General features: G+C 53.4%; 2 protein-coding genes across 3 annotated transcripts in view; one reads left to right on the top strand and one right to left on the bottom strand.

The window, feature by feature from the left end:
- The first annotated feature begins 25 nt into the window (after window positions 1–25).
- CIMIP2C (ciliary microtubule inner protein 2C) lies at window positions 26–19,189 on the top strand. The gene is made up of 4 exons (XM_002812206.5): window positions 26–699; window positions 13,912–14,185; window positions 15,524–15,636; window positions 17,302–19,189. Exons 1-4 carry the CDS (start codon window positions 626–628, stop codon window positions 17,444–17,446), a joined length of 606 nt encoding a protein of 201 aa, XP_002812252.1. The 5' UTR covers window positions 26–625; the 3' UTR covers window positions 17,447–19,189.
- A 27-nt stretch (window positions 19,190–19,216) lies between these two features.
- CIB4 (calcium and integrin binding family member 4) overlaps window positions 19,217–25,900 on the bottom strand; it is a 60,123-nt gene continuing 53,439 nt past the window's right edge. The window contains exons 5-7 of one of the 2 annotated variants that reach the window (XM_002812205.5): window positions 21,815–21,924; window positions 20,851–20,939; window positions 19,217–19,414 (exon numbers count right to left, since the gene is read on the bottom strand). In XM_002812205.5, the coding sequence (XP_002812251.1) occupies window positions 19,384–19,414; window positions 20,851–20,939; window positions 21,815–21,924 (230 nt within the window). In that variant the 3' untranslated portion in view covers window positions 19,217–19,383. The remainder of the gene's footprint in view (window positions 19,415–20,850; window positions 20,940–21,814; window positions 21,925–25,900) is intronic. The other variant, XM_054547738.1, reaches the window with a different exon arrangement.

Genomic DNA, 25,900 nt, shown 5'->3' with positions numbered 1-25,900 from the left:
CTCCTCTTCGCAACGCGCGCGCACACACACGCACGCACGCACGCACGCATGCACACACACACACAGCGTCCTAGGCAACCTCGCCCAGCGCGACCCACTACAGAGCCCCTTCCTGGAACCCCCATGGACCTGGGGTGCAGGGGAAGCCTTGGAGAGACGTAGCTCCTGGGGACTCTAAGGCCACTCAGGTTTCTGGGCCTGTTCCACGGTGGGGCAGCTGCTTTGTGCGTGACCTCCAAAGTCAGGACCTGGCCTGTCCTTTGTGGTAGCGTCGCGTTCCAAGCCGGGTCACCGCAAGACGGATCCCGCCAGGCCTCTCCAGCGATGTTCTGCCTCCCTCCCGCATCTGAGCCTCTGTACCTCCCGCAGGCAGCAAGGCAGAGAGCCGGGGCAAGTGACAGGGGTCACCCAGCAGAGCTCGCGGAAATGGGACGCACCTTCTGGGCGCGCCCTGTGGGGCTGCTCGGGGAGGGGGCTGCCAGGAGGGCGCAGTGTCTCGGAACGCGAGGACCGCGGGGCCAGCTGGCGTTGCCAGGCCCTCCGCCGTGGCCGTTGCCAGGTGTCCCGCCGCTGTTTACCGTGGGGCGGAGCGGAGCGCCAGGCTCGCTGTACTCGCGCACCCACCATGGCCTCCCGCAGCGCGGGCACCCTACTGACCGAGTTCAATGCCGCCTACGTGCCACCTGGACTCATGCCCGGGTAAGGCCGCGGGCGCCCCTCCTCCCCTTCCCCTTCCGCTAGCGCCCTCCTCGGTGATCGAAATTCAGCCCCCTGCCCCCGGACTTTGGGGTTGAAGGAACCCCGACGAGCCAATTTTCCACCCGACGGGGCGAGGGGCCTTCCCGGAGGTTTGTGGTTTCACGGTAGGAAGTGGGCGGGCACGGGCGGGGGCCTCCCCAGATTCTCCTTCGCAGGAAGGCCCTCCCTGGCAAGTGGGGCACGGCCAGCAGGGGATAAGGGACCTCACGTGGACGTAGCCGGGGAAGGGGGAGGAGATAGAGCCACGTGGGGTTTAGTGCTTGGAGACGCCACAGGCGGTCAGCCTGCGGAGCTTAGAGAAAATGCGAGAAAAAGCAGGCCCTTCCGTCCGGCGCACAGGGCCAGCACCCAGCATTCGGGCAAGGTCAGTACTTGTTGGTTGAAGGAGGGAAGGATACCGCGTGGGTGCCCGCTCGAAGAGCCTGGCAAGGCCGGAAAAGCCGTAGTTAATGGGTCATGTATGCAGTACCCTCCCGACTTTGCGGTCGGTCCTTTCACGGATCTCCCTTTATCCTCCCAGAAGTTTTTCTTGGAAAGCTTCCGGGCCACTTGCCCTGAGCGCTGGCTTGCTGTTTAGCACTTTCAAATGCTAGGTTACACCTACTTTTCTTTTTTCTGGATATTTTCAGACTCCAAACATCTAACATGCAAGTCTGGCTGTTCCCTCCTGTTCTTGGCTCTTTCTCCTACACTGTCTGATGTTTCTACTCCAGACCGCCTCTCCCAGGGTGTAAGGCTGTCTTTATCCCTCCTACCAGTCAGCACGGGTACTGAGAACAGGCAGTGGATTCTGAGAGGCAACCTGTACAGTATCAGCAAATCTGTATAGAATGAATGAATGATCCTAAGAACCCTTGTCTGAAAAAAAGAGTGAACGAATGAATGAAATGAATGTCTTGAGGGTTCTGCAGGCAGAGTCTCCAAATGGGTGAAAAAGCCTGCATGCTCTCCCCTGCAATCGGAACAGATGGCAACATGAAAAAAAAGCGTATTTGGTATGAAATTGGGATTGTTTTGAAGCAGAATAAGCTAGACACTGAGGTGCTGTGACATTCATATCATTTCTGGAGGCTGCATGAGAAAGTAGCAACCAGGGGCTGGTGCTGTAGTTTTAACCCAGCCCATCTGTGGATGGGGCTTTTCTCTGGGCCTCGGAGAGAGCTCAAAAGCTACCTGGGTTCCCATCAGACAAAGCTGATTTACCAGGTCATGGTAGTTTCCTGAAGCCAAGCCAGATGACTTAGGATTTGCCTGTTTTCCTTTATTTAAGGCATTCATGTGGGTCAGTGCTTGGGACATGCCAGGTGTTATGTTAGGAGGCTGGGAAGACAAAGACAAACAAGTGAGGGGCTGCCCTAGTGTGGCGTAAACACGTAAGGTTTAGTTCAAATCCATTTTTGCAGCCTTGGATGGTGGTGCTGACACCACATTCTGGGTGTTTATCATGAGATTTGATTTTATACATTGACTTTTTTTCTTAAGCCTCCCACAGTCTCCAGTTGGAAACTCTTCTATTGTCTGACTCCTGGACATTTCCCATCTGAGGGGCAAGGCCTGGTGCTCCTGCAAACCCTGCCCCGCAGTTCCCCAACTATGTTTGGAAGGGGTGGGAGCTGCAGGTTTCAGAAGCAGTCCCCAGGGCACTTTCCTATTCCTGCCACTTCTCAGCAGTTCCCTTGAGCTCCCTGTCCTGTGATTGATTTAGAAATGGCGATAAGAGGATCATGAATGAGGCTTCAAGCCTGGACTGGGCTAGTTTGAGCAGCTGAGCCTGTATCTGCTGCTTTCTCATCTGGATCTTTCTGAAAGGGATGTGTTCCTCTTAAAGATTCCCATCAGCGAGGAATGAATTGAGTCGTTTTGTGTTTCCAAATGCTACCTCGTTGGCAATTCTGTTAACTTAATGAAAGAACCCAAGATTCCTGACCACACTTGGATAATTCTTATTTTTGTGTGTCTGTTCAAACACTAATCACAGGATTTTAAAGCGCAGCCAATCTCTTCTGACACTCAAATCACCCTGCTCTTACCCGCTTTATTCATAGAGGCAGAGAACATTCATGCTGGTGTGGACCTCAGAGATCATGTAGCCCTGTCACCTCCTGTTCCAGATGTGGTCACTGAGGTCTGGGGGGACTTGCCTGAGCCCCACGCTGGTGATGGAAGTGCTGGGATGGAGCCAGGTCCCTAATGCCTGGCAAAAACACCGTGGTCTCCTAAGTCTGAGCTCCAACTGTGTGCCAGGCACTGTGCTGGGCCCTTCACAACATTTTCTTCTTCTTCTCCTTCTTTTTCTTCTTCTTCTTCTCTTTCTTTTTCTTCTTCTTCTTCTTCTTTTTTTTAATGGAGTCTTGCTCTGTTGCCCAGGCTGGAGTGCAATGGCGCAATCTCGGCTCACAGCAACCTCTGCCTCCTGGGTTCAAGCAATTCTCCCTGCCTCAGCCTCCTGAGTAGCTGGGATTACAGGCACGCACCACCACACCCAGCTAATTTTTGTATTTTTAGTACAGATGGGGTTTTGCCATGTTGGCCAGGCTGGTCTCGAACTCCTGACCTCAGATGATCAACCCACCTTGGCCTCCCAAAGTGCTGGGATTACAGGCATGAGCCACCGCACCTGGCCTTTCTTCTTTTTTAAAATCATCACAATAACCCGGATGAGGAATGAGCAGCTTGCCCAAAGTCATTCAGCAAGTTGCCGAGCTTTGTCTTTGTGACTTCAACACCCCAACTCACCCCAATATCTCCCCAGCCCTCATGTGGCATTTCACACTGCCTCCCTCATTTAGCAGGGAGGGAATGGGGTCGACAGTAAGAGATGGACTCTGGAGCCAGCCTGCCTGGTACGAATCCTGGCTCCATGACTTCCTTACCCTGGGCAGGTTATTCATCCCCCCGCCTCACTACCTTATCTGTTCAATGGGGATGATCACGGTGTGCAAGTTAAAGAGGTTTCAGTTAGTTAACACACGTAAAGCCTGGCACCTGATCATTGTTAGCTGTTATCATTAGTTAGATCTCTACTGTGTTCAAGATCTGGTTCTAGGAACCCTGAGGAACATGAGATAATAACAAAGCTGGTCTTCAGCCTCGCTGGCCAGGATGCTCCATTTGGTCCCGTACTGTTCCTGGGGACGCAGCTCCTAGGCACCTTGCCACAGGCAGTGCCTGCCTGTGCCTGGCCTGGGTGCTATTCCTGCAGTGGGCAGGAGCTCTCGGGTCAGAGTCCGTGAGATTTGAAGGGGTTTGAAGGGATGAGATTGGCCTCAGTGAGGATCCAAACTTCCTGCTTGCAGGTCAGATCTGGGTGGCATCCACTCCTCATTCTCTGTTTCCGGGCATGCCTCACCCGGCTCTCAGTGCAGACACTTGGCCTGCGCCGTGCATTCATTCATGCCAAGACTGCCACTGCACCCCATGCCCACAGCTCCTGCCCAGCGGCTCTCACCAAGAGTGAGGGCAGGAGGATTTGCCTCCCAGCCCCTCTCTCTGTCTGCCTGGGGTGGCAGTTGTGCCCACATCTGTCACTGAGTTGGACCTTGGAGACTTCAGGGGCTTCTGATCCTAAAATCAGTGTGTTTCACTCCATTGTCAGGAGAGTGGTCCCACAAAGGTGGCTGTGTCCCCATCCCCAGAATCCCTGTGCAGCAAACACACACACAGTGGTGTGCTGGCAAATGTTTAACAACCAGTTCTCTGGAGCAAAAATGCTTTGATTTGTAACATTCATCCATATCTGTGGTATAAATACTCTCACCAAAGCTGCTTTCAAACTATCAACGTAGTGTCCTTAATTGCAGAGTTGGGGAGGGATGGATGCACAGCTGTGCACCATTATATAATATTTCCACCCCACAGATGCAGTGGACATGACAACCTCAAACACAGACGATAGTAACGTGGCAAAATAATTAGGAAGTGAGGAGTTTTGACTATCTCCTTTGGTTTTAGTGTGTTTTTCTTTCCTTTGAGACAGAGTCTTACTCTGTCACCCAGGCTTGAGTGCAGTGGCACAATCACAGCTCACTATAGCCTTAACCTCCTGGGCTCAAGTGATCCTCCCACCTCAGCCTCCTGAGTAGCTGGGACCACAGGTGTGCACCACCATACCTGGCTAATTTTTGTATTTTTTGTAGAGACAGGGCTGCCCAGGCTGGTCTCGAACTCTTGGGTTCAAGCCATTTGCCTGCCTCAGCCTCCCAAAGTGCTGGGATTATAGAAGCCACCGTGCCTGGCCTAATATAACATATTTAATTGTAATTGAATATAATTTGATATTTAATACTGGCTTGTTTAATAACAGACTTAACAAATTCCTGAAAATTTAGAAGTTGATTCCCTTGAAGCCAGTAGGCACTGCCTGTAGCCCACTACTGCCTGCCCCTGTGATATGGTTTGGCTGTGTCCTCACCCAAATCTCATCTTGAATTGTAGTTTCCATAATCCCCACATGTCACAGGAGGGACCAGGTGGAGATAATTGAATCGTGGGGGCAGTTCCCCCATCCTGTTCTCATGAGAGTTAGTTCTCACGAGATCAGATGGTTTTCTAAGGGGCTCCCCATTTGTTGGGCACCCATTTCTCTCTCCTGCCGCCATGAGAACAAGGACATGTTTGCTTCCCCTTCTGCCATGACTGTAAGTTTCCCGAGCCCTCCCCAGCCCTGCAGAACTATTAGTCAATTCAACCTCTTTCCTTTAGAAATTACCCAGTTTGGGGCAGTTCTTCATAGCAGTGTGGGAACAGAGTAATACACTCTGCCAGCTTCCTGGGGCCTGGGGCCTTACCCTTCAGGGAGAGAGGTCAGGCCAGGCTTGGGAAGGGAAGGTTCCAAAGCATTTGCATTTCCAAAGCCCCTTCCACTTCAACCCAGGCCCTGGCACCCGAGGTGCAGCCCTCCAAACAGGCCAGTGCATCTTGGGGTATGAAACAAAGGCCATCTGCCCAGGAGGAGGAGGGGACCCCTTGTGCCCATTCGTTAGTATTAGAATCTCCTGGGGAGCTTTAACTATGACCTGTGCTCAGGCCCCATCTAGAGATTCTGATGTCATTGGTTGGACTGGGCCAGGGCTGCAGGAGTTTTTAATCCTCCCAGGCAATTCTAAGATGTAACCAGGGACAGGAACACTTGTCTGAGAATTTCTATGGCCCCTTGCATTGCAGACCACTGTTGAGAAACTGGCAGGTGTGGTCCTGTTTTCAAGCATTTGAAAGAAGGGACCTCCTCGTGTGAAGCCTTCCACCTGTGCCATTCTCCTTGGCACACCCCCGCCCCCAGGCTGAGAGGTCTGACTGAAGGCACAGCAGGCGCTACTTTCGTTGTTCGGTTCTCATCTCCAGCTGAGGGAACAGATCATTGTCCCAGATTCAAGCCCAAAATACAGAAGCAGAAAGTAAATTCTACAGTCCCTCAATTCTTCTCCCTCTTGGCCCTGTCCCCACAAGGAGCTTCCCTCTCTATCCCCCCAGGAGGCAGCCTGGACTCAGAGGGCCTCACACACTTAGGGAGACTCTGGCCACTCACCTGCCTTTCTCTGCTGCAGTATCTTCTCTTCTGGAGGATTCATAAGCCACGTCATTCCCCACCCTTTCTCAGGACCTCTGCCCCAAGGCCAGCCCCTATCTCTTCCCTAGAATTCACCTCTGAGCTGTTCAAGGACATTTCATAGGTAACTGGCGCCTCTCAACCTTGAGGAACTGTGGAGCCCCCTAAGAACAGGTGATCAGGGGTTCCTGCAGACTTGGGCTTTGCAACAGGGATCCTCCTTCTCTCCAGAAGAAAGAGCAACCCTTTAAAATGTGCCATCATTTGTCAATTCCATTCAACAGATATTCACAGAACATCCACTGGGTGCAGGGAATGCCAAGCATGCCAGTATGAGTACAACAGAACCCTCCCTCCCCAGAGAGCCTATAATTTGTACAGAAAGAATATTCCAGTGGCTCAGATGATTGTGATATGAAAGAATGTGAACTGAGGCCTGGTGCGGTGGCTCACACCTGTAATCCCAGCACTTTGGGAGGCCGGGGCAGGTGGATTACCTGAGGTCAGGAGTTCGAGATCAGTCTGGCCAATATGGTGAAACCCCGTCTCTACTAAAAATACAAAAATTAGCTGGGTGTGGTGGTGGGCACCTGTAATCCCAGCTACTTGGGAGGCTGAGGCAGGAGAATCGCTTGAACCCGGGAGATGGAGGTTGCAGTGAGGATCGTGCCACTGCACTCCAGCCTGGGTGACAGAGTGAAACTCAGTCTCAAAAAAAGAAAAAGAAAAAGAAAAACAATATGAACTGAGACATAGGAGAGGTGCAAAGGGCAAAGACAGTTCCATGGAGCAGACAGGCAGGGTCTGTGGGCCGGGTCATGGAGGCTCCATGAGAAAGAGGGCATTCAAGATGGACCTCAAAGGATGGGTAAGACCACAATGTGGGAAGTGGGGAGAGCAGAGCCTTCTGGATGGAGGATGTGGCTTGAGAAAAAAAAATGGTGTGGAAGTGCCAGAAGGATGTTCTCTCAAAGCAGCAAATGGCCTCTTAGGCTGGAGTAGGAAAGCTGTGATATGACAGTGGATGATGCGGCTGGAAAGAATTCTCACAGAGGCCCTGGCGCGGAGGGACTGACACCTGGCCCCGCTTTTGCTTGGTGTCACAGGCAATGGGGAGCCCTTGAAAGGTTTTGCCCTGGGGAGGAATCTGATCAGAATTTTCCTCAGTAGGAGGCGTTATGGAGGAGAGGATGCATTGTGGAATGCAGACATGCCAAATAGTCGCTGGTTAATCAGTTAATAAGGCTGATCATGGGATCCCTGATGGCTCATGGTAATTAGTTTTAATGTTGGCTGTGGGGCCAAGCAGTGCTATTAAGAGGCAGAGAAGGGACTGCTCCTTTTCACACAGTAACCCACAGTGGGCCTTAGAATCCACATGTGACCATTGCCCAGGGGTTCGGCTTGGCACAGTCTCCTGGCTTATGTGGTGTACAGATGGATAGAGGGACAGGGTGGCGGATGGGGGCAGATGAAGGGGTTGAAGGGGAGGTGTGGTGACACCAGCCAACACAGCAAATGCTGCCACTCGATGCCCTGTTATAAAACTTGCCATTCCCCTCTGTTCCTCTCTACCTTGGCCTGCCACAGATGAACACAAATAGGACTGCAGAAGGCTCCATCGTGGAGCTCAGGGCATGCTCAAAGGAACACAAATGCAGGTGCATATAAGGGACACAGACGTAGCTTGCCAAGATGTGCCCACTGAGTGCTAAAGAATGTGAACCTGCACATGTGTGCAAGTGTGCGCGTGCACACACACCTGCCTGAGCAGCAAGCCCTGAACAGAATCCAGGCAGAACTCAGGAGGATTGCGGAGGAGAGGGCTTCTATTCTATTGGGATGCAAATATCGTGGCATTCAGAGAAGGTGGAGAAGCAGGGAGCAGAGGAGGAGTATGGCAGAGAGCTTGGGGGCGAAGAGAAGAATCACGAGAACACATCATTTTTCTATGGCTCCTTTCTTCGGAGGAGCCCAACGCCCCTGTGGGCGGGATGCTTCATGCCAACATGTGCTCTGCTGATCAGAGCCACGCTCCTCTTAAATCAGGACTCCAGGGCATGGTGCCCCCAGAGTTTCTGGAATTCTGCCTCCTCCAGTGAACATTTGTTGAGCACTTGTCATGTGCCAGGTGCCGAGGATAAAGGAGAACACGGATTAGCAGAAGAGACAAGTTCATTCGGGTCTGAGTGTGGACTTAAGGATGACAGTCCTCCCAGCGAGGCAGGTGCTAGGTACAGGGTGTGCAGTCAGGGGAGGTAGCAGAGGACACTGGATCCTTAGGAGTGGGTGGCAGATCCCCAGATGGGCAAGAGGGAAAATGCATCCCAGGGAGAGGAACTCCGTGCAAAGGCCCAGAGGCCTGAAGAGCACGTGGGGCCCCAGAGACTGGGAGTAACGCTGCTGGGGCCCAGGGCACCTACAGGGCAGTGATGGGCGAGAGGAGAGATGGCTCTGGTGCTGTGTGGACAGCAGGCTGGAGGGGGTGATGCTCAGTTTAGACCAGGGAGGAGATTGGAGATTGTCCAGGCAAGCAATGAGGGAGGCTCGCAGCAGTGGGATGGAAGAGGGCTGCAGGCCAGTGGCTAAGGAGGGGCCTAAGCAGGACTTAGGGAGAGGTCAGATGTGGAGGGTGATGGAGAAGGGAGGACGCATGGCCATCAAGTCCCAGTTTCTGGCTTAGGTGGAGGTTGGAGGGGGCAGGGATATACTGGAGGAAGAGCAGTTTCAGTGGCGCTGAGTCTGTGGCGTGGTGGCCCAGCCTTGTGTGGGCAGCCAGGCATGTGGATCCATTGCCAGAATGGTAGAGGCTGGAGACCCAGATGTGGCTGTCATTGACATACGGGACATGTTGGAAGTCTAACATAGATGAGATCTGCCAGAAGGAATGGGTCCCCGAAAAGAGAAGAGGACCCTGGGGCAACACCATCGCCTGGGGAAGGAACCAGACTCAGGGGCTCCCCCTGCCCTGGGACTTTCCTCAAAGCCTCACCCCAGTGGACACTCGTCATGGAGCTCCTCCAGTACCCACCCTGGGAATGGCCTTCCCTCCTTGTGGTTGATAGCACTAGAACCTTGACCATGGTCCCACTTGGGTTGGAGCTGGTTGTACCCAGGCCAGCTCAGCATGGTGCCTGACACATGCACCCCATGACTCAGTAAACACCGAGTGAGGACTGGGCTCGGGGAAGGCAGGCTGAGCACCATGGGTCTTTGTGTTCCCAGCACTTAGTGTGGTGCCAGCACACAGCAGGTTCCTGATAAATTAATGTTTCATTCCATCTGACTCTGTTTTTAAAAAATAATGTGTGTACAAAGAAGAAAGCCACAAATCACCCCAAATCCAAACACCCTGAATTATCCAGGGTCAACATTTGGTGCATTTTATTCAGAGTTTCTCTTTATGCGTATATTCAGATGAGATCGGGCGCGCTCAGGGTGGTATAGCCGTAGACCTTATGTGTATATTCAGATAAAGGACTAGATGGAGGAGTGAATGGATGGATGGATATAAAGACAGACAAAAGCAACTTTATAAAAAATAATCACATCATATTTGCTTTTTTAAAATGAAAAGCATGAAATTGAATCTTAATAGAACTTAACTGAAGAGAAAGAAACTGAAGTAAAATGGAAGAATAGGTAGATATGAGATAAGTGTTAATTCATCACAAGAGATATTAGTACAAAAAGATCCCTCTATAGGAGAGAGAGAGAGGATAAAAACCATCAAAGGACTAAAGCCATTATGTTGTACTTTTTTCTAACAATGTGTTTCAATTTTAGATGCCATGGGTTGACTCTGATTTAAAGAGATTCTTAGTAAGTGCACCCCCATCTCCCCTCCACCCACCCCCCAATTTTGGTTGCTTAAATTAGTTTTACTTTGACAGGTTTTATAACATTCACATTCCATTCTGTAACTAGCATTCACCTAGTTGCTATTCCTGGTTCTGCACTTAAATAGATTTGAAGCTCATCACCACTCATTCTAACAGAGGCTCTACATTACTGAGTTGGTTTTTTTTTTTCTTTTGAATCATCTCTTGATTGGCAGGATTTTGTCACTGAACATGACTTTCAAGAAGAGCTTGCGGGTGCTTTAGTTGCTGAGCCCTTTCATGCTAGGAAAGGGTGGCTTTGTACCCCTGTGACCGCCTGGCTGGTGTGGTATTCTTGGGTTATGCTCTTTTCCCTGCGGAATGCTGTGGGTATCATCCTTTGCCTTTCATTCTATTGCTTCATCTTTTTGCTGGGGTTGGCAGCACCTGGTGACCAGCATCTCTTCCATTCCCTACATTCTGAACCACCTGAGAAAGAAGGTGAAAGAGGAATGTGGCTGTTAGAGGATGGAGTGAACACAGCCTCAGAACGAGACAGGCGCTGGGGCCGGCCTCCTCCTCACGGGCAGAGCCTGTCCATCTAAAACCTAAGGCTTGGAGGGGCGGAGCAGGCTTCCTTGCTTCCGAGGAGGAGAAGGAGGGAGGGGAGAGGTGGGCCACAGGCTGCCCGACGGTTCCAGTGTGGGAGGAACCTCCCCTCCACGTGGGAGGAGCCCTCAGGATAGAGGAGGCAGCATCTCCCCGTCGCTTGTCTTTGACATCTTAATTTATTGAATCTATATCTTGATAAGCTTCATCTACAGCACAAAGTGCTCTCAGGAACTTGCTTACACGTCACAGGTTAGGTTTTTTCCCAAACAAGTTTCTTCATCAGTGCGAATGTTGCAGCGGGACAGTGTGAGCCGAGGACATTGGATTTGACAACAGCAGGACTTGATATGACCTTAATTTAGATGTAGAGGTTCACGTTTCAATGGTGGGTCTGAAGGCAGACTGAGGGAGGTCAAGGAAAGGGTGAGAGTTGAGAAATCAGGCAGAAGATGCAGCGTATTCCTTAGCGAGCCTCCAGAAAGAGGGAGGGAATCTGCAATCCCGCCTTCCTCTTCGCCATCTTTAACGTCTCCTCTCTTGGCTGCTTCCCGTCTGCCTATAAACGGGCACCAGCCTTTACTGTGGAAATGTACAATCTAGGAACCACGGCTCATGCCCGCTTACAGGCAGAGGGGAAGAGGCCGAGAGGGAGGGGGATATTAAAGATGACGGAAGAAGGGCAGAGGCTGAGAGAGACAGGGAGGAGATGGATGGGACAATGAGGCCTTGGGTGAAGCCAGAGCAGGAGCTCCAGACCCAGGAGTGGTGCCCAGGCCGGAGGAAGACTCTGTCTCCTGAAGCGGCTGAGGTGACCACACAGCCTCACAGGAGAGACAGCAAGGCACCCACCAATTCCTCCATCTTCCCAGTTCCAGAGGAGACCTGGCCTCTGTGGGGAACTCAGGGGGCCGAGGAGGAAGGGCACCGAGGTGGTGGAGAAGAGTCAGGACCGTCAGGGTCGTGGTGTCAAGGGCGGCGCCTCTGTGGCATCCAGGGATGTGAGTAGTGAGGCTGGAGGGGGTGCCTGTGCAGCTGGGGTGGAGCCTCTCCCCTCTGCAGCCTCATTGCAGCTCTGGCCCAGCCAATGCCAGATGCTGTGAGACTCCAGGAAGGCACAGCTGTTGAGGGTGGTGGGACCAGGAGCCAGGGAAGGACTCACTTTGTGTGAGCTTCCCTACGGTGAGCAGTCCTGTCAGCAGTCACTCGGCTTCGCTTGCTTGCCTTTTTCCTGAAGACAAAAAGAAGGAAACCATGCATTGCTATCTAATTCCAGGCAGCACCCGTTCTGTTGGTGAGGAGACCGAGGACCAAGGCACAGGGAAAGACCCCAGAAGAGGTGAGAGTAGGGAACAGAGTTACATCTAGACGGCTGCGATGACTCTGCAGGACTGGGGTGTAGGGGAGCTGATGGGGCTGGAGAGCTGGGCCAGGGTCAGATCACAGATGGCCTTGAATGCCACGCCAAGGAGCTGGGGTCAGATCACAGATGGCCTTGAATGCCACGCCAAGGAGCTGACTCTGGACTAAAGTTCAGTCTGGTGGAGAAGGGATTGCAGGGGCAGGGGTCTGGTGAAGTTAGAACAGTGAGGTTGTTATGACCACAGGCCAGGTACAAGGGCACGTGGCTGGGCTCAGGTGGTGCAGATGGAGCTACAGGACTTGGTGACTGACTAGATGTGGGTGAGGTGGATGCCTCAGTTTCTGACTTGGATGGCTAGGGGGAGCTTTTCACAGAGATGGGACCAGACTGTCAGGGAAGGTAGGGGTGGGAGATCAAGCCTGGGAGACATCCAAGGGATACGTCTGGTGTGCAATTGTACATAGCAGCCTAAGGCTTGGAGAGAACTCCCAGGCGGGAGCTGTGGACTGGGTTCATCTGCACACAGGAGGTGGCCACGGCCATGGCATGGCTGCCATCACCCAAGACAGACCCCGGAGTTTCACCAGTGCTTAAGAGGCGGGCAGAGGAGAAGGTTCATGAAGGTGTGGAGAGAGATGTTGGCAAAAGCAACAGAAAGGAGCAAAGGTGTCATCCAAACCAAGAGCAGCGTTTCAGGAAGGGAGAGGTGGGCGATGCCCTGTGCTACTGGAAGGCCCAACAAGACAGAGCGTGTCCACCGACCTGCAGCAGCAAGAGCACAGGCGGCCTCAGGAAGAGCGATTTCAAGGGCCTCATGGAGCGGAAGTCAGACCCCAGAGAGTGAGGCATGCAGGGGGGCACACGGCCGTGCTGCTCGGCAAGCTTCCACATTGGCCGCGAGTCTGGCGCCTGTACTCTCTGGGTGTTGTTGACTCTCCCTTGCTTTGTTAAAACAAGTCTTTAGCTCTTGGAGCGAGTCTCATTTAACCAAGGATCTCTAGAGTGCCTGTGTCACCAAGGCCTCCGCTCGCCCATCTCCTGTCCCTCTCGTGGAACCTCCTTGGTCATAGAGGATGGAAGACTCCTTGTAGGCTCTCAGAGCTCCAGAACCCTGGTCAGGTCTCCAGGCTGCCTGAGTAGCATGTTGGGAGGCTGCTGTGTTGGGAGCAAGGCTGCGGCGTCCTGAACCTAGGCCTTGCTACACCACATCTTCCACCCATCGCCTTTCACTGACCGGGCCCCCACCCGCTTATCATACTCCACCTACTCTTTCATGAGATAACTGCAGAATGTGGGAGCCAGAGGAGGCCTTTGCATCTTCAGGCCAACGCCTGAGTAAATGCAGGCCCCTGGAGGGACAGTGATTTGCCTACAGCGTTGACTGGCGGGTATCTGGTGTTCTGGCCCCTGTGTAAGCTCCTGGTCTGGAGAGAGGAGCATCTAGGCAAAGACCTCTGTGGGGAGGGAGAGGCCCAGAGCCCCTTGGACTTGGCCATCCCCAAAGACCTGAGCAGGTCAGTGCACCTGGGGAAGCCTCTTAGGGCCAAAGATGGCCACCGGGCTCCCCTGACTCTGCCCTTCGTCTTTTTTTTTCTTAATTGTTATTATGTTTGTATGTAGAGACAGAGTCTCACTGTGTTGCCCAGGCTGGTCTCAGAACTCCTGGGCTCAACTGTTCTTCCCGCCTCAGCTTTCCAACGTGCTGGGATTACAGGCATGAGCCACGGCACCCTCCACTTTTAAGGATCTCTCTTGGAACAGGCCTGGGGCCCTTCACTGATCTGTGGCTCCACCATCCCCACTGTGATCGGCAGGTACCAGGGCCACGTCCCCACTGTGGCCTTCTCCTTCGGCGCTCCCTATGGCACCACCACCCTCAAGTACTTCCAGGACCACCGCAACGCAGCCATGGAGAGGAGCCACACTCCCTTCAGCCAAGGCGGCCACTTCCCCACCATCTTCTCCACCAACCCCAACCTCCTGCTGATGGAGCGCGCAAGCACCCGGGACCGCTGGCTGCACAAGCCCAGCTACACCCGCTTCAACCTGGACAGCCACCGCTCCACAGAGCTCACGAATTTCTACCAGGTAAGCTGTGTGGGGCTGCCGTGTGGCCTCCCCTCCTGCTCACCTGCCCCCACCACAGAAGGGAGTGATGGCCAGCGGCCCGGGGAGACCTCGCACCTGCCACGGTGTCTTGATTTCCTCTCTCAGAGCCCCTGAGCCAGCAGGGAGCATGGTAGGCTTGGCTAAAGGGAGTAAGAAGGCTCAGGACTTTGCCCCTCTGATCTGTCCGTACATCCCGGGGCTTCAGGACCTCCAACTCCTGCTCACCCCCACTGCCAGTGGAGCTAGGGGTCTCTAGGGTCCTGTCTCTAGGCTTCTGCCCTTACCTTCTGCCCCCTGGAGTCTCTTGGATCTATGGAATGCCATCTATTTTGTAGGTGAGTAAAAGGTCTAAGATCCACCCACCAGATGAATAACACATGAGCAAAGGCCCCACTAGAGCCCCTGGCCCCAGGTACAGCCCCACGGCATTTATCCACCTGCGTCCTGGAGCCCGCTCACCCCTCCCTGCCCTGCAGCCCCCTGGGGGCATGCTCTGAGTCACTCTCAGCCCCAGCCTGGGCGAGACTGCCCTGCAGGGAGTGAGCTCGAGGAAGGGGACCCACCCACACCCCTGTTGTTCTTGTCCTGCTGTTCAGACTGGTAAAGCCTCCCTGGATGTGGTTCAGACACATCCCCAGAGACCACAGGTGCACGGGCCTGAGCTGGCCCTTATGCCCTTGGCGGGGATAAGGGTTCATTCTCTCCTGTGTTCCCAAAACCTTACTCTCTCCATCACCTTCTCTCGCAAGCCTCCCCCTCTAGCCTGATTGCAAGGACAAGGTGTGTCCTGGCCTCAGGGCAGAGAACTTGTATGAGTAAGGCAGCTTCCTCGGGAGAGGAGGAGGTTGATGCCTCCAGCCTCTCAGGCAGGTGCGACCATCTAGGGGGTCTGCCAAAGCCTCTCCCTCCATCTTGGCGCTCAACAGAACATGCCCCGTACAGGGGGGAAGGAGAGGGGGGAGCAAACACAGGCCAGGAGGACATGGTGCCTGTGTGCACAGCAGGTGTGCGTATGCCTGGGGGGCTGAGTTTTTGTACTCGGTCTGAGCTGGTCCCTTGTCTCGTTTACTCTCCGTAGCAAAGCTGGTCTGGTGGGTGTTGTTATTCCCATTAGGCAGATGAGAAGTCGAGGCTCAGTGAGGACACCCCAGCTGGTTGGCAATTGAGTTGGGGCCCCAGCAACTCCAGGACTCCTCCGGGGGCATTAGGAGAGGTGGCCCCCAACCCTTCCCAGGTGCAGCGAGGCATGGACTGCAGGTGCCTGTGGTCAGTCCTGCACACTAACAACCTGTCATCTCTTCCTTGATTGAACCATAGATGGTCCAGCAGCATCGGCAGTACTATCAAGACAAGACAGGCATGGTGCCTCGAGTCCCCTACTTTGCACTGCCCGTGAGGGAGCCGGAACGGTACCCCCTGCCCACCGTCCTGTGAGTGCCTGCCCTCCCTTCATCTACGCAGTCAAGAAACGCACCCATGGGGCACCTGCTCTCGGCCAGGCAGGCACAGTGCACAGACTGAGAAATGAGTTGAGGATCTTGCCCTAAAACGTGCGGTGCAGAGAGTGATGGTTACAGAGCAAGGGGGTCAGGGCATTGGCAGCCTCAGGGGGGATGCTGGTAGCCTGAATGGGCGAATCAGGAAGAGTGCTTTCCTGGCCAGATGCACTGGGAGTTTGGGAGAAGCTCCGTAAGCTTAGTGGCCCTGAATCTGCGGACTGATGCCCCGCCTGCAAAGGCAGCCTGGCAGCTACACTAGTCCTAACGTGGGCGCTGATGCAGAGAGCAGTAAGGAGCTGCTGCCCTCTGGTGGATACAGAGGGCACTACACCGAGCAGGAATCTCCCCCGGCCCCGTTCACATTTGGAAAATGTTCTCCTAAGGACTTTCTGTCCATCTAACTAAATAGGAAAGTTCCTTGCCTCCTGCCCCTCTCTGCATTTAACTAGGAGAGCTCCTTTCTCCAGGGAAGGCCCACTCTGCCCTGAAAGATGACTTGGGTACTGTGGTTTCTGTGCTCTCTCCTTCCTGAAGCGCAGGCAGGGGGATCATTGGCTCACACGAGGTGTCCTGGAGTGGGGTAGGGTAGTGGGTGGTGCCTGGCCTGGGAGGTCAGTGGATAGAGCTTGGGATTTAGCTCCATGCCAACCACTCCCTGCTTGCCTCAGAGTCCTGAGTTTCACCATCATCCTTACTGATAAAACAGCATCTGTTTTCATAAGTTTAATGGTTTTTAAAGAAACAGGCTTCACTGCATCTAAAAGTTCCTTTTTGCAACACAGACAGGATAATTTTACAAAAAAGGGAATGTGAGGCTCATTGATCGCCTGGGGAACTTGTGCTGCGTGGCCTGGATGGTTGGAGGCAGAGCTTGGAAAGGAAGCAGCATCTCCTATCACCACCTCTAGGACTCTGGGGGCTCTCTCTGATCTTGGGATGGCTCTAAGCCAGTCCGTCCCTAGAGTACAGTGGGACTCTCCTGGGGACAGGTATCCTCTTGAGACGGCTCTGGCCAGGATCTGCCCCCATCCCCATCACTGTGGGGAGAGCGGGACATCTCAACTCTGTTCCTTCTTCAGGTTGCCTGGCCACTTGCACTGCTGCTGACAGTTTCACAACTAACGCAAAGGGCCATCCAGGTGGTTGGGAGAAGAGGGTCAGTGACATGCCTGGGGCAAGCCCTTCCCTGCTGGAATCCCCTCCATCAGCACCATCATCATTTCTTAGAACATTTGTTGTGTGTTTACTCCTTGTCCAGAGCTTCACATTCATTACTGCATTTATTCCTCAAGTCAAAGCTAAGAAGGGGATACCACCACTGGGCCATTCTTAAATATGCACACTTCTAGCAGGAGTTAGGACCAGAGTCCGTCCCAGGTCTGTCTGACATCCGTGTCCTCACTCTTAACCACTGTGCCATTATGTAAATACAGGTTATTCCCACCCCAAGTCCAGGGGAACTTATCAGGTATTAAACTGACGAGTAGCCAGCAGGTCAGCTTTAGCTGGAAAGTGGGTACGTGGGGCTGTGGGTGGGCACGCATCACCCTCCTTCCCTGGCACACTGCATAACACCAGTCCCATCCTCACCCCTAGGCCTCCTCTGTGCCCGAAGAAGAAGTGGCACCTTTTAAGACTAGCCCCCGAGAACCTGAAGACCTACCAGACCTTCCCATCAGGGAAGAGGGTCTCTCCACAGGAGCGGAAAAAGAGAGACTGCTACTTTGAGTTCAGAGCATGAGACTTTGAGTTCAGAGCAGAGCCTGATGCCTGAGATCCTGGGTCGTGACCAGCCCGGCTTGCTTGGAATAAAATCTTTAGCCATGACCATGCTACCCACCTCTCCTCTGGATCCCAGGGACACTCGGCCACAGCAGGAAATGCCCCCTGAAGGTCAACAGCATTGTGTCCTAAGGGCCTGCGGAAAGCTCTGCCCCAGGGACTCAAGCCAAGGAAAAGTGGTATCTGGCTATCTGGCAGGTCCAGCTACCTTCTCCCCAAGTTGGGGCAAATGGAGTTGAAGAACGTAGGGTTCCCTAGTCTTAGTGGCAGGTCACTCAGGTACAGAGACCTCCCACCCGATTCCACCCGATTCCACTGGTATAAGCAAGGAAGTCCAATTACACCGGTCTAAGAATGAAGGGGAAATGACCCCGGAATAATTGCACTGGGTGTGATTGGAAAGGAATTTTCAACAGAGCCCTGACTTGGCATCGTTTGGTCCACACAATCACTTGTGAGGGAAGAGGAGTTATTATCCCCACTTTACTGATAAAGACATTGAGGCTCAGAGAAGGTGAGAAAGTTGCCCAAGCTTATACAGTTGGGAAGTAACATGGCCAGAATTTGAATTCAGGTCTTTCTGACTCCCAAGCGCTGGTTTTTCCATGACACCAGCCTGCTTGTGGTCCATGTGGAGACTGAGGGGCAGGGAAGACATAAACCTGGGGATCCTGAAGGAGCCTGTGGAGGGTGGAGCCTGGGAGAAGAAGCTGTGTGCAGCAGGCACCTTCTGCATTCTGCCTAGGCTGGCTTGGACGGGTGGATGCAGCATCTACCCCTGAAGCTGTTTCTAGAAGATGATGGGAGGGAATGACCTAGGACCAGGCAACTCTTCCAGGAATCCCTATGTTTCGGGGCCCCAGGCTGGAAGTGGATGCTGGGCATGGGTGCTGAAGCCGCATGCCTGGGATGGTCTTTGAGGGTCTGGAGGGTCTGCTCCCACAAGGCTGCTGCTTTCTACCTCCCAGGAGGCTCCTGCCTGCTGGGGCAGGGGCAGGATGGGGGTGAGAGCCCCTTAGTGACAGGATCTGGGATGGGGACCTCAGACCAAGGCGGGGACCTTCTCCAACATTCCAGCACCTCTTGGATTTGATCAAGGGCACTCCATTAAGGGACAAGGCCCTTATTGTCCTTGAATGGGTGAGTCAGGACTTAACTGCAAGGGGAACACAGCCAGGTTCAAGTACACCTGGGGCTGAAGCAGCCCCTCCTCTGTAGCCAGTGATTAGACACCTCCCCCAGGACAGTGTAAATAAGAAAAACCCAATGGGGGGCTTCTTCTGTGTCTCCAAGTCCCTGAGGAGCTGGACCCCAAAGGCTGTCTGTGGTGGCCAAATTCATTCCAGGGCTTGGCTGAATAGCAAAGCAAATAAACTCTGATTGCTGGTCCCACAATCAGGGCCAAGATGCCTTCTCCCTAGAAGGCGAGTGGGGAGCCGGGCACCGGCTGGAATGGCTGCTATGTGCACGTCTCTGTGCAGCTGTGAACTGTGAGGTGCTGGGGGTCGGGGGTTTTGATGAAGGGAGGGAAGGACATGTATCTTGCTAGGGACCTTTATCCCATTTGGCTTGGCCCCCTGCTGTGACATGGGTTGAGATTTGAACTATTCCCTCAAAAAGATTGCCACTGCAGCCTGCTTGACATCGCTGGCACACTGAACTGCACACTGGGCAGTTCTTAATAAAAAGTACCATGTATGATTCTGCATTTAAAAGGCGATGATCTGATGGGCTAAGGAAAAGGGTTTTCTTTTCTTTTATCTAATAAACAATATTCTAGAGGTGAGGGTGGGCCCAGTACAAAGTCATATTTCAAACCAGCTCCCTCCAGTGCTGGAGGGGGTTCGATTCCGGTGGTCTCCCTCGAGGCTGACACGTCAGGTATTTGCCGCTACATCAGCATCCCCAGAAGTGAATCCGAAAGGAGCTGAAAGAAAGAATCCCGGGAGCCACATGAGCCCGCAGGTCCAAGGGGCCCTCTGACTTCTGGGTTCACAGTAGTCCTGGAGGCTCCCTCCCTGGCCTGCATCTCGTGTCCCTTTTTCTGGGCGACAGCCACTTTGCAGCCATCCCAAAGCAACCCCAAACTTTCTTTAAGCTTCTTTCAGCATCACCACAAGGCAAAGGCAGGGCACCAGAAGGAACCTTGTGGTGCTGGAATCAGTGGAAAGAAATGGAAGAGATTCAGAGAGAAACTCCGAGCAGTCAGGGTGCCAGCTTCAATTATGTGCTGGGCTGTGACAGAGCAAGAGGGGTTAGCTTTGGCTGGGGTGGTCCCAAGTGTGCATCCTTTTAGAGAGGGGCCACCCAGGCCACAGGCCCTAGCAGGCCTGTTGGAATGGGGAGCCCCCTCCTCATCCAGGCAGTCGGAAGAGGGGAGGACCCCTGACCATGGCCACTCAGATTCTGTCTCTGAGAATTTGGAGTCAGAGCTGAGAGGTGTTACTTAGGAGTCACTGAAGGTCACTCAAGACCAAGGAGGTATAAACTTGACCACTGCAGGGAGGCCATGCATGGTCTTGTGTCTGACAAAGCGGAGACAGCTGGTGCACAGCACAGAGTCAACGTGGAAGGGCGATGGGAGGCAGAGACGTTGGCACAGAGGGATCCAGCAGCCCCAGGCTCCTGCCCTGGTACTGGCTGAGGCCTAGCTCTTTGTTCTGTTTCCCTTAGTCTGTAAAAGCACCTTGAGTGGGCACACTTGAAATCAGCACACCTCTGAGACCAGGGGCAGAGTTGGACCCAGGAGCAGGAGACGCCAGCTCCACCTGGCTGGTCCTCCATGGCACGCGCTGCCTCCAGCGGGCACGCATCTGCCGAAAGCAGCAGCACCCCAAAAAGACTTCAACGTGGCCAGGGAGATCTGGAGATGGCCAACCTTCTCAAGGACATTTGGGCCTCAGAAGACCCTTTCGGCCCCTCCTGCTCTAAGAAATAGAATTGGGTGCTTCTCTCATTGTTTCTTTTCTTCTATGAGCTCCACCACCAGCATCTTCAGATCCCCTCTGTAAACCCCCAACTCCCAGTTGGCCGCTGGAGGCAGTGGGGTCGTCAGGAGCCTAGTGGGCCTTGGGAGAAGCACAGAGGTGTGTCGGCTGGCGCAGGGAATGCTCTGAGGTTGGAGCTGTGACGTCATTCTCAAAGCCTGGGATCCAGTCCTCTCCTCTGCCTTTTAATACCCCAGGGTTACCTAATTTCTCAGAAGCTCCAGTTTTGCTGATTCTGAAAGAATCTGCAAAGTATTCTGGAAACTCACAGACTTCTTGGGAAGACTGAGATGTCCCATGGAGTGAAGAGAGACTGGGGGGCCCTTCCTGCCCCCCAACTCTTCTGGACAGTCTCACCCCCTCCAGAATGCCTTACTTCATGAAATCCGGAGACTTGGCCATTGCATGTTCAAACTCTGAGAAGGACAGCATGTTGTCATTGTCCAGATCCGACTCACTCAGGACCTGGCGAGGGAGCACAGAAGATGGCTGAGTGGAACCCCGTGTCAGGCAGTGAGGTGGGGCACGGGATGGAAGGGGAAAGCCACGTGCCAGGGGCTCTCCCACATGCTTAACACTTGTCTCCTGGGTCCCCTGACCCCAGCGACCCCACAGAGATTAGGTTATGTGCACCAAAGCTTGGGAGCCTACTGGTTGCCTCTCACTCCTGGGGCCTCCAGCACCAGCCTGGCAGTGAGAGAACAAGAGTGTCCCTCACCTGCCCCACCAACCAGTACACACAGGGGCTCTGCACTGCAGGGAGCCCAGGCAGGCAGGGAGGCGGTGGTGACTCCCTCAACAGTGCTCATGGTTTTCTCTTCTAGTCCCCATCGAGGCTGGAAATGCTGGACACTTGTCATGTTCTGAAAGCAGAGACCCATGCTCTGACTTGAGTTTGCGGGGCCGTCCTCGTGTTTGTCACTCCAGGACACCTGGGCACTGTGTTGTGCTGGGACAGAGTGGGGAGGGGATGTTGAGATGGGTCCCTCTGAGGCTGAGCTGTTGTTGGCCCACCACTGTCAGTCCCTGTCATGTAGGGAGGCCCCTCGAGTGGGTGGGTCGGGCTCTGTGTTCTGGGGACCCTGGACAGGACTTGGAGGAAGGACAGAAAGTGGACGGGCAGTTGCCTCCAGCTGTGTGCCCATTCCTCAGGGCACCCTGAGCTACCTGTCCCCTTGGCAGCCCCCAGGGAATGTGTGCACCAAAGGCCAATGTGTTATCTGGCTCAGGCTGGCCCTGGGTCTCCTCCCAAGAGGGTGGCCTGACATCCGGAGGCTTTGGGTGACAACGTGGCCCCTATCCCCGGCCCCAGCCACCAGCTCCCAGCCCCCAGCACACACATGGTTCGTGAGGTCCATCAGCATGTCCTCAGACATGTCATCACTGTTCAGCAGTCGCAGGATGATCTTCTGCAGATCCTCCTCATCAATGAAGCCATTCTCATTAAAGTCTGCAAAGAAGAGGCCAGGCCTGCATTAGAGGGAGCTGGGGGCTGAACAGGAAGAGGACTTGAGGAGTCCTGGGGGACACAGCACCAGCCAGGACCCCACAGATGCCCATCAGCCTCTGGGAGGCCCCCCAGAGCCCAACTCTCTGAGGCGGGTCACACATGTGTGCTAAATAACCCGTCAGAAATACCAATGGTAGTAAGTATTGATCGTGTGTGTACTACATGCTCAGACCTCTCCTGAGAGTTTTAAGTCATTGAATTTTCACAATCAACCTTTTATTAGTCTTTTACCAAAAAGAAACTGAGGCACAGAGGGTTATATGGTTGTCTGCAGCGCCAGGAAGTGGAAGGGGAGATTCAAACCCAGCCAGGCTGACCTCTGAGCCCCACATCCACCCCTGCACTTTGCAACTCTCCATCTCACAATGCAGAAGCCAGGGTGTCTTTTGGTGGCTGGGAGCCAGGCAGTGTGGAGCGGAGGGTGGCCTGTATCTGGAGTCGGAAGGCCTGGGTGCCAGTCCCTGCTCCTGTCCCGATGTGGTAGCTGTGTGATCTGGGCATGTGCCCTCACCTCTGCAGTGAAGGGGGGACAGTGGTCCTTGTAGACTGTCCACAGTGGGGCTGGCCATACTGACCCTGGCTATGCCCTCAAAGGGTTAAGGGGACAAGAGGAAATATTCCCTCCAAACTCGTGCATCCTCCTTCCTGAAATGGAGTCCAGAATTGGGCAAGAATGGGCACCATTTCTTCATCCCAGGCAAGCCACAGCTGTCAGAAAAAGGGTAACGTGACAGGGAGCCTGCAGACCATGGCAGGCTCCATACATTTCACATCCCCCTCTAAAATAGCCCAGGATGCTGCTGTGGCCCTGGTGTGCACAGAAGGTTCCGGCCACGGGGAGCCCTGGGGACTCTGGGGTGCGTGGCAGTGGGGGCGGCACTGGGACTTCCCAGACTTCTGGGGGCCACACTGACTCCTGCATGTGCCAGCTGCTAGTTCCTCAACTGCAGCCACAGCCCAGCGCCCCTGCCTTCCAGGACAGCGCTTGGAAGTGCCCACCCACTGTCCCGCCAGTCGGGGAGTGCTGCCCTGAGCCTGGCCAGGCCTTGGGTCCTCCTTTTAGGGCCATAAAATATGGTCATTACATAAACCTCCTGAGTACTGAACAGCCGGGGTCCACCTGACCCTATTTCCCACAAAGCCAACTGAGGGGCATCCTTTATCCCTCAGGGCTGCCTAAATAGGTCTTCTCAACAGACCTTGGAAGAGCATGACCTGGAGGGACGGCAGGTGGAGGAGGTGCCAGGCCACCAGCAGGCAGAGACCGAGGCACCCTGGGGAGCCAGGGACAGTGGCAGAGATGGAGCCATCCTGGGATGCCAGGCAGGGACAGCGGCAGAGGAGCCACCCTGGGGTGCTTGGCAGGAGCGACTGGCATGGTATGAGGGGAGCAGAGGCTGCGGGGAGGGCCTGGGTGGAGAAGCATCAGGGATTAAGTCTGGAAGACAGGCCAAGTTGTGAAGGCCTTGAATGGCAGGTGAGGCAATGTCCGGCATTCTCAGCACTGCCCGCCTAGCGCTCCCAGCACAGTCACCCCAGCCCCTCACTGGATGGGCCGAGTGGTAAACACAGCTGCCTGAGTGAATTATAATAATCACCACCACAACAAGAACAGATGTTTTTGCTGTGGCCAGGCAGTGGTCTAAGCGCTTTGCAGTTCACTGCATTTAATCCTTCAGAGATTATGAAACTGAGACATGCAGAGATTAAATAACCCTACTTACCTCTTTAATCTCATTTCAGCTCATTGCAACCTTTAAATATAACCTATAGGCTAATGAATGCCAAATGTATGTCTCCACCCTGGGTTTCTCCCCGAACTCCAGGCTCACATATGCACCTGCCTTCCTGCTCCTACCCAATAGTCCCTCGTATGGTACGTGTCCAAGCCCAGGCTCCTCATTCTCCCCTCCTCAGCCCTTACCCCTAGACCTGCTGCACTCACAGCTGTCCCCTCCCTAGGAAGTGGGACTCTTCGGGACTCTTCCAGCCACTCAGGCCAACCTGGAGTCACCCTTACCTCTCTCCCTTGCACCCCACAGGCGATGGGTTGGCAAATCCTCCCAGCTCCCCCCACTTCCCATGCACTACCCCACCCTAGCCTGGCCACCATTGCCTCTCTCCAGCTCACCCTGGCAGTCTCTTGCTGAGCTTCCCTCCTCTCTCTCTGCCCCCGGAAGTCTATTTCCAACACAGCAGCCTGGGTGATCTGTTGATCGTCATTCCTTCCTCATTGCCCTCTTCTTGCAGCCCCGTCTCACCCAGGGCAGAGCCCGAGTCCTGATCCCCAAGTCAGCCCGCCCTCACTCTGCCTCCTTGCTCAGTCAAGCCAGGCACACTCCTGCCTCAGGGCCTTTGCACAGAGGCTCCCCCTCCTTGGGACACTCTCATCCAGAGATCCTCTAGGTCTTTATTCAAGTGTCAGCTCCTCCTAGGGCACTACCCAGCCCCTGTGTAAACATGCACTTCCTGTGTCTTCCCAGCTTTGTCCTTCTCCCAGCACAGAATACTACTCCCCAACACACTATGTGTTATTAGCTCATTTATTTCTCTCCACTCGAATATAAATTCCACAAAGGCAGACATCTTTGTCTTTTTGCTCACTGCTGTATCCCTAGTTCCCAGAACAATGCCGGGAACAGAGTAGATGCTCAATGACTGTTGCTGAATAAATAATGAATGAACTACCCAGGGTAACCATTGGTAAGTGATGGAGGCAGGATTAAACCCAGGCAGTCTCACTTAATGGGAAGTCTATGCTCTTAACCACCCCTAACTGCCTTTATTGCAATAAAGTGCCAATTTTTCATGGGCAGAGGATCACCCAAAACAATCACTACATTTGCCAGCCTCCCTTGCTGCTAGATGTGCCCATGTGACCATGTTCTGGCCAATGAAGTGTAAGCAGAAGAGGCACAGACAACTTCTGGGACCATCTATAAAGAGAAGGTGTGGTCGTCTGGGATAATGAGGTGACCTTGGGAATGAAGGATAAAGCGACAAGATAGGAGGGCCTGGGATCCCTGACATCGAGAGCTTTAGAATAGGTAACTGGCTGGGCACGGTGGATTACACTGTGGATTACGCTCACGCCTGTAATCCCAGCACTTTGGGAGGCCAAGGTGGGCAGATCACTAGGTGAGGAGATTGAGACCATCCTGGCTAACATAGTGAAACCCCATCTCTACTAAAAATACAAAAAATTAGCCAGGCGTGGTGGCTGGCGCCTGTAGTCCCAGCTACTCGGGAGGCTGAGGCAGGAGAATGGCATGAACCTGGGAGGCGGAGCTTGCAGTAAGCGAGATCACGCCACTGCACTCCAGCCTGGGCGACGGAGCGAGACTCCGTCTCAAAAAAAAAAAAAGAAAAGAACCACTGTGGGTAACTATCTCTTGACTTCTACATATTAGATATATAAATATATAGCTTTCAGCAATCTTGGAAGCTATCTTGCTTAAGCCACTGATACCTGTGTTATACTGTCATTGGCCACCAAATTTAATGCTAAATCATTATCTGAGTCTCAGTTCCCTCATCTGTAAGACGGTAGTAATAGCAGTACCTCTGCAGTTGCTGTGGAGATTAAATAAGAAAATACATGGACATCACCTGGAATATAGAAGATATTCAGTATAGAAGGTTAGATATAAATAAGAAGAAGCATATTAGTTATATTTAATAAGCATCTTCTATACTAAGATATCTTAGTATATATAGTTATCATCACTACTTAGTAAATATACAATGCTATAACTTAGTATAGTTATATATATCTTTTATACTAAGAGGCTCAATTCTACATCACTTGATGATTGCTAAACACTAAAAGTGCAAACCGAAGAGGCTTTATAAACCCACCTTGAAGGAAAGGAACTGGAGCTATATTGGTTTCTACCAGTTTCTATACTCATTTCTA

This window comes from Pongo abelii, chromosome 12, assembly GCF_028885655.2.
Source record: "Pongo abelii isolate AG06213 chromosome 12, NHGRI_mPonAbe1-v2.0_pri, whole genome shotgun sequence".
Taxonomy (NCBI): Eukaryota; Metazoa; Chordata; class Mammalia; order Primates; family Hominidae; genus Pongo; species Pongo abelii.
This window is presented reverse-complemented; position numbering and strand designations above follow the sequence as displayed.

Excerpts from the sequence above, each read along its gene's own strand:
- CIMIP2C (XM_002812206.5), top strand. The coding sequence starts at position 626 with ATGGCCTCCCGCAGCGCGGGCACCCTACTGACCGAGTTCAATGCCGCC. Across the intron at positions 700-13,911 it reads CCACCTGGACTCATGCCCGG|GTACCAGGGCCACGTCCCCA; the intron begins GTAAGGCCGCGG and ends TGTGATCGGCAG. Across the intron at positions 14,186-15,523 it reads AGCTCACGAATTTCTACCAG|ATGGTCCAGCAGCATCGGCA; the intron begins GTAAGCTGTGTG and ends ATTGAACCATAG.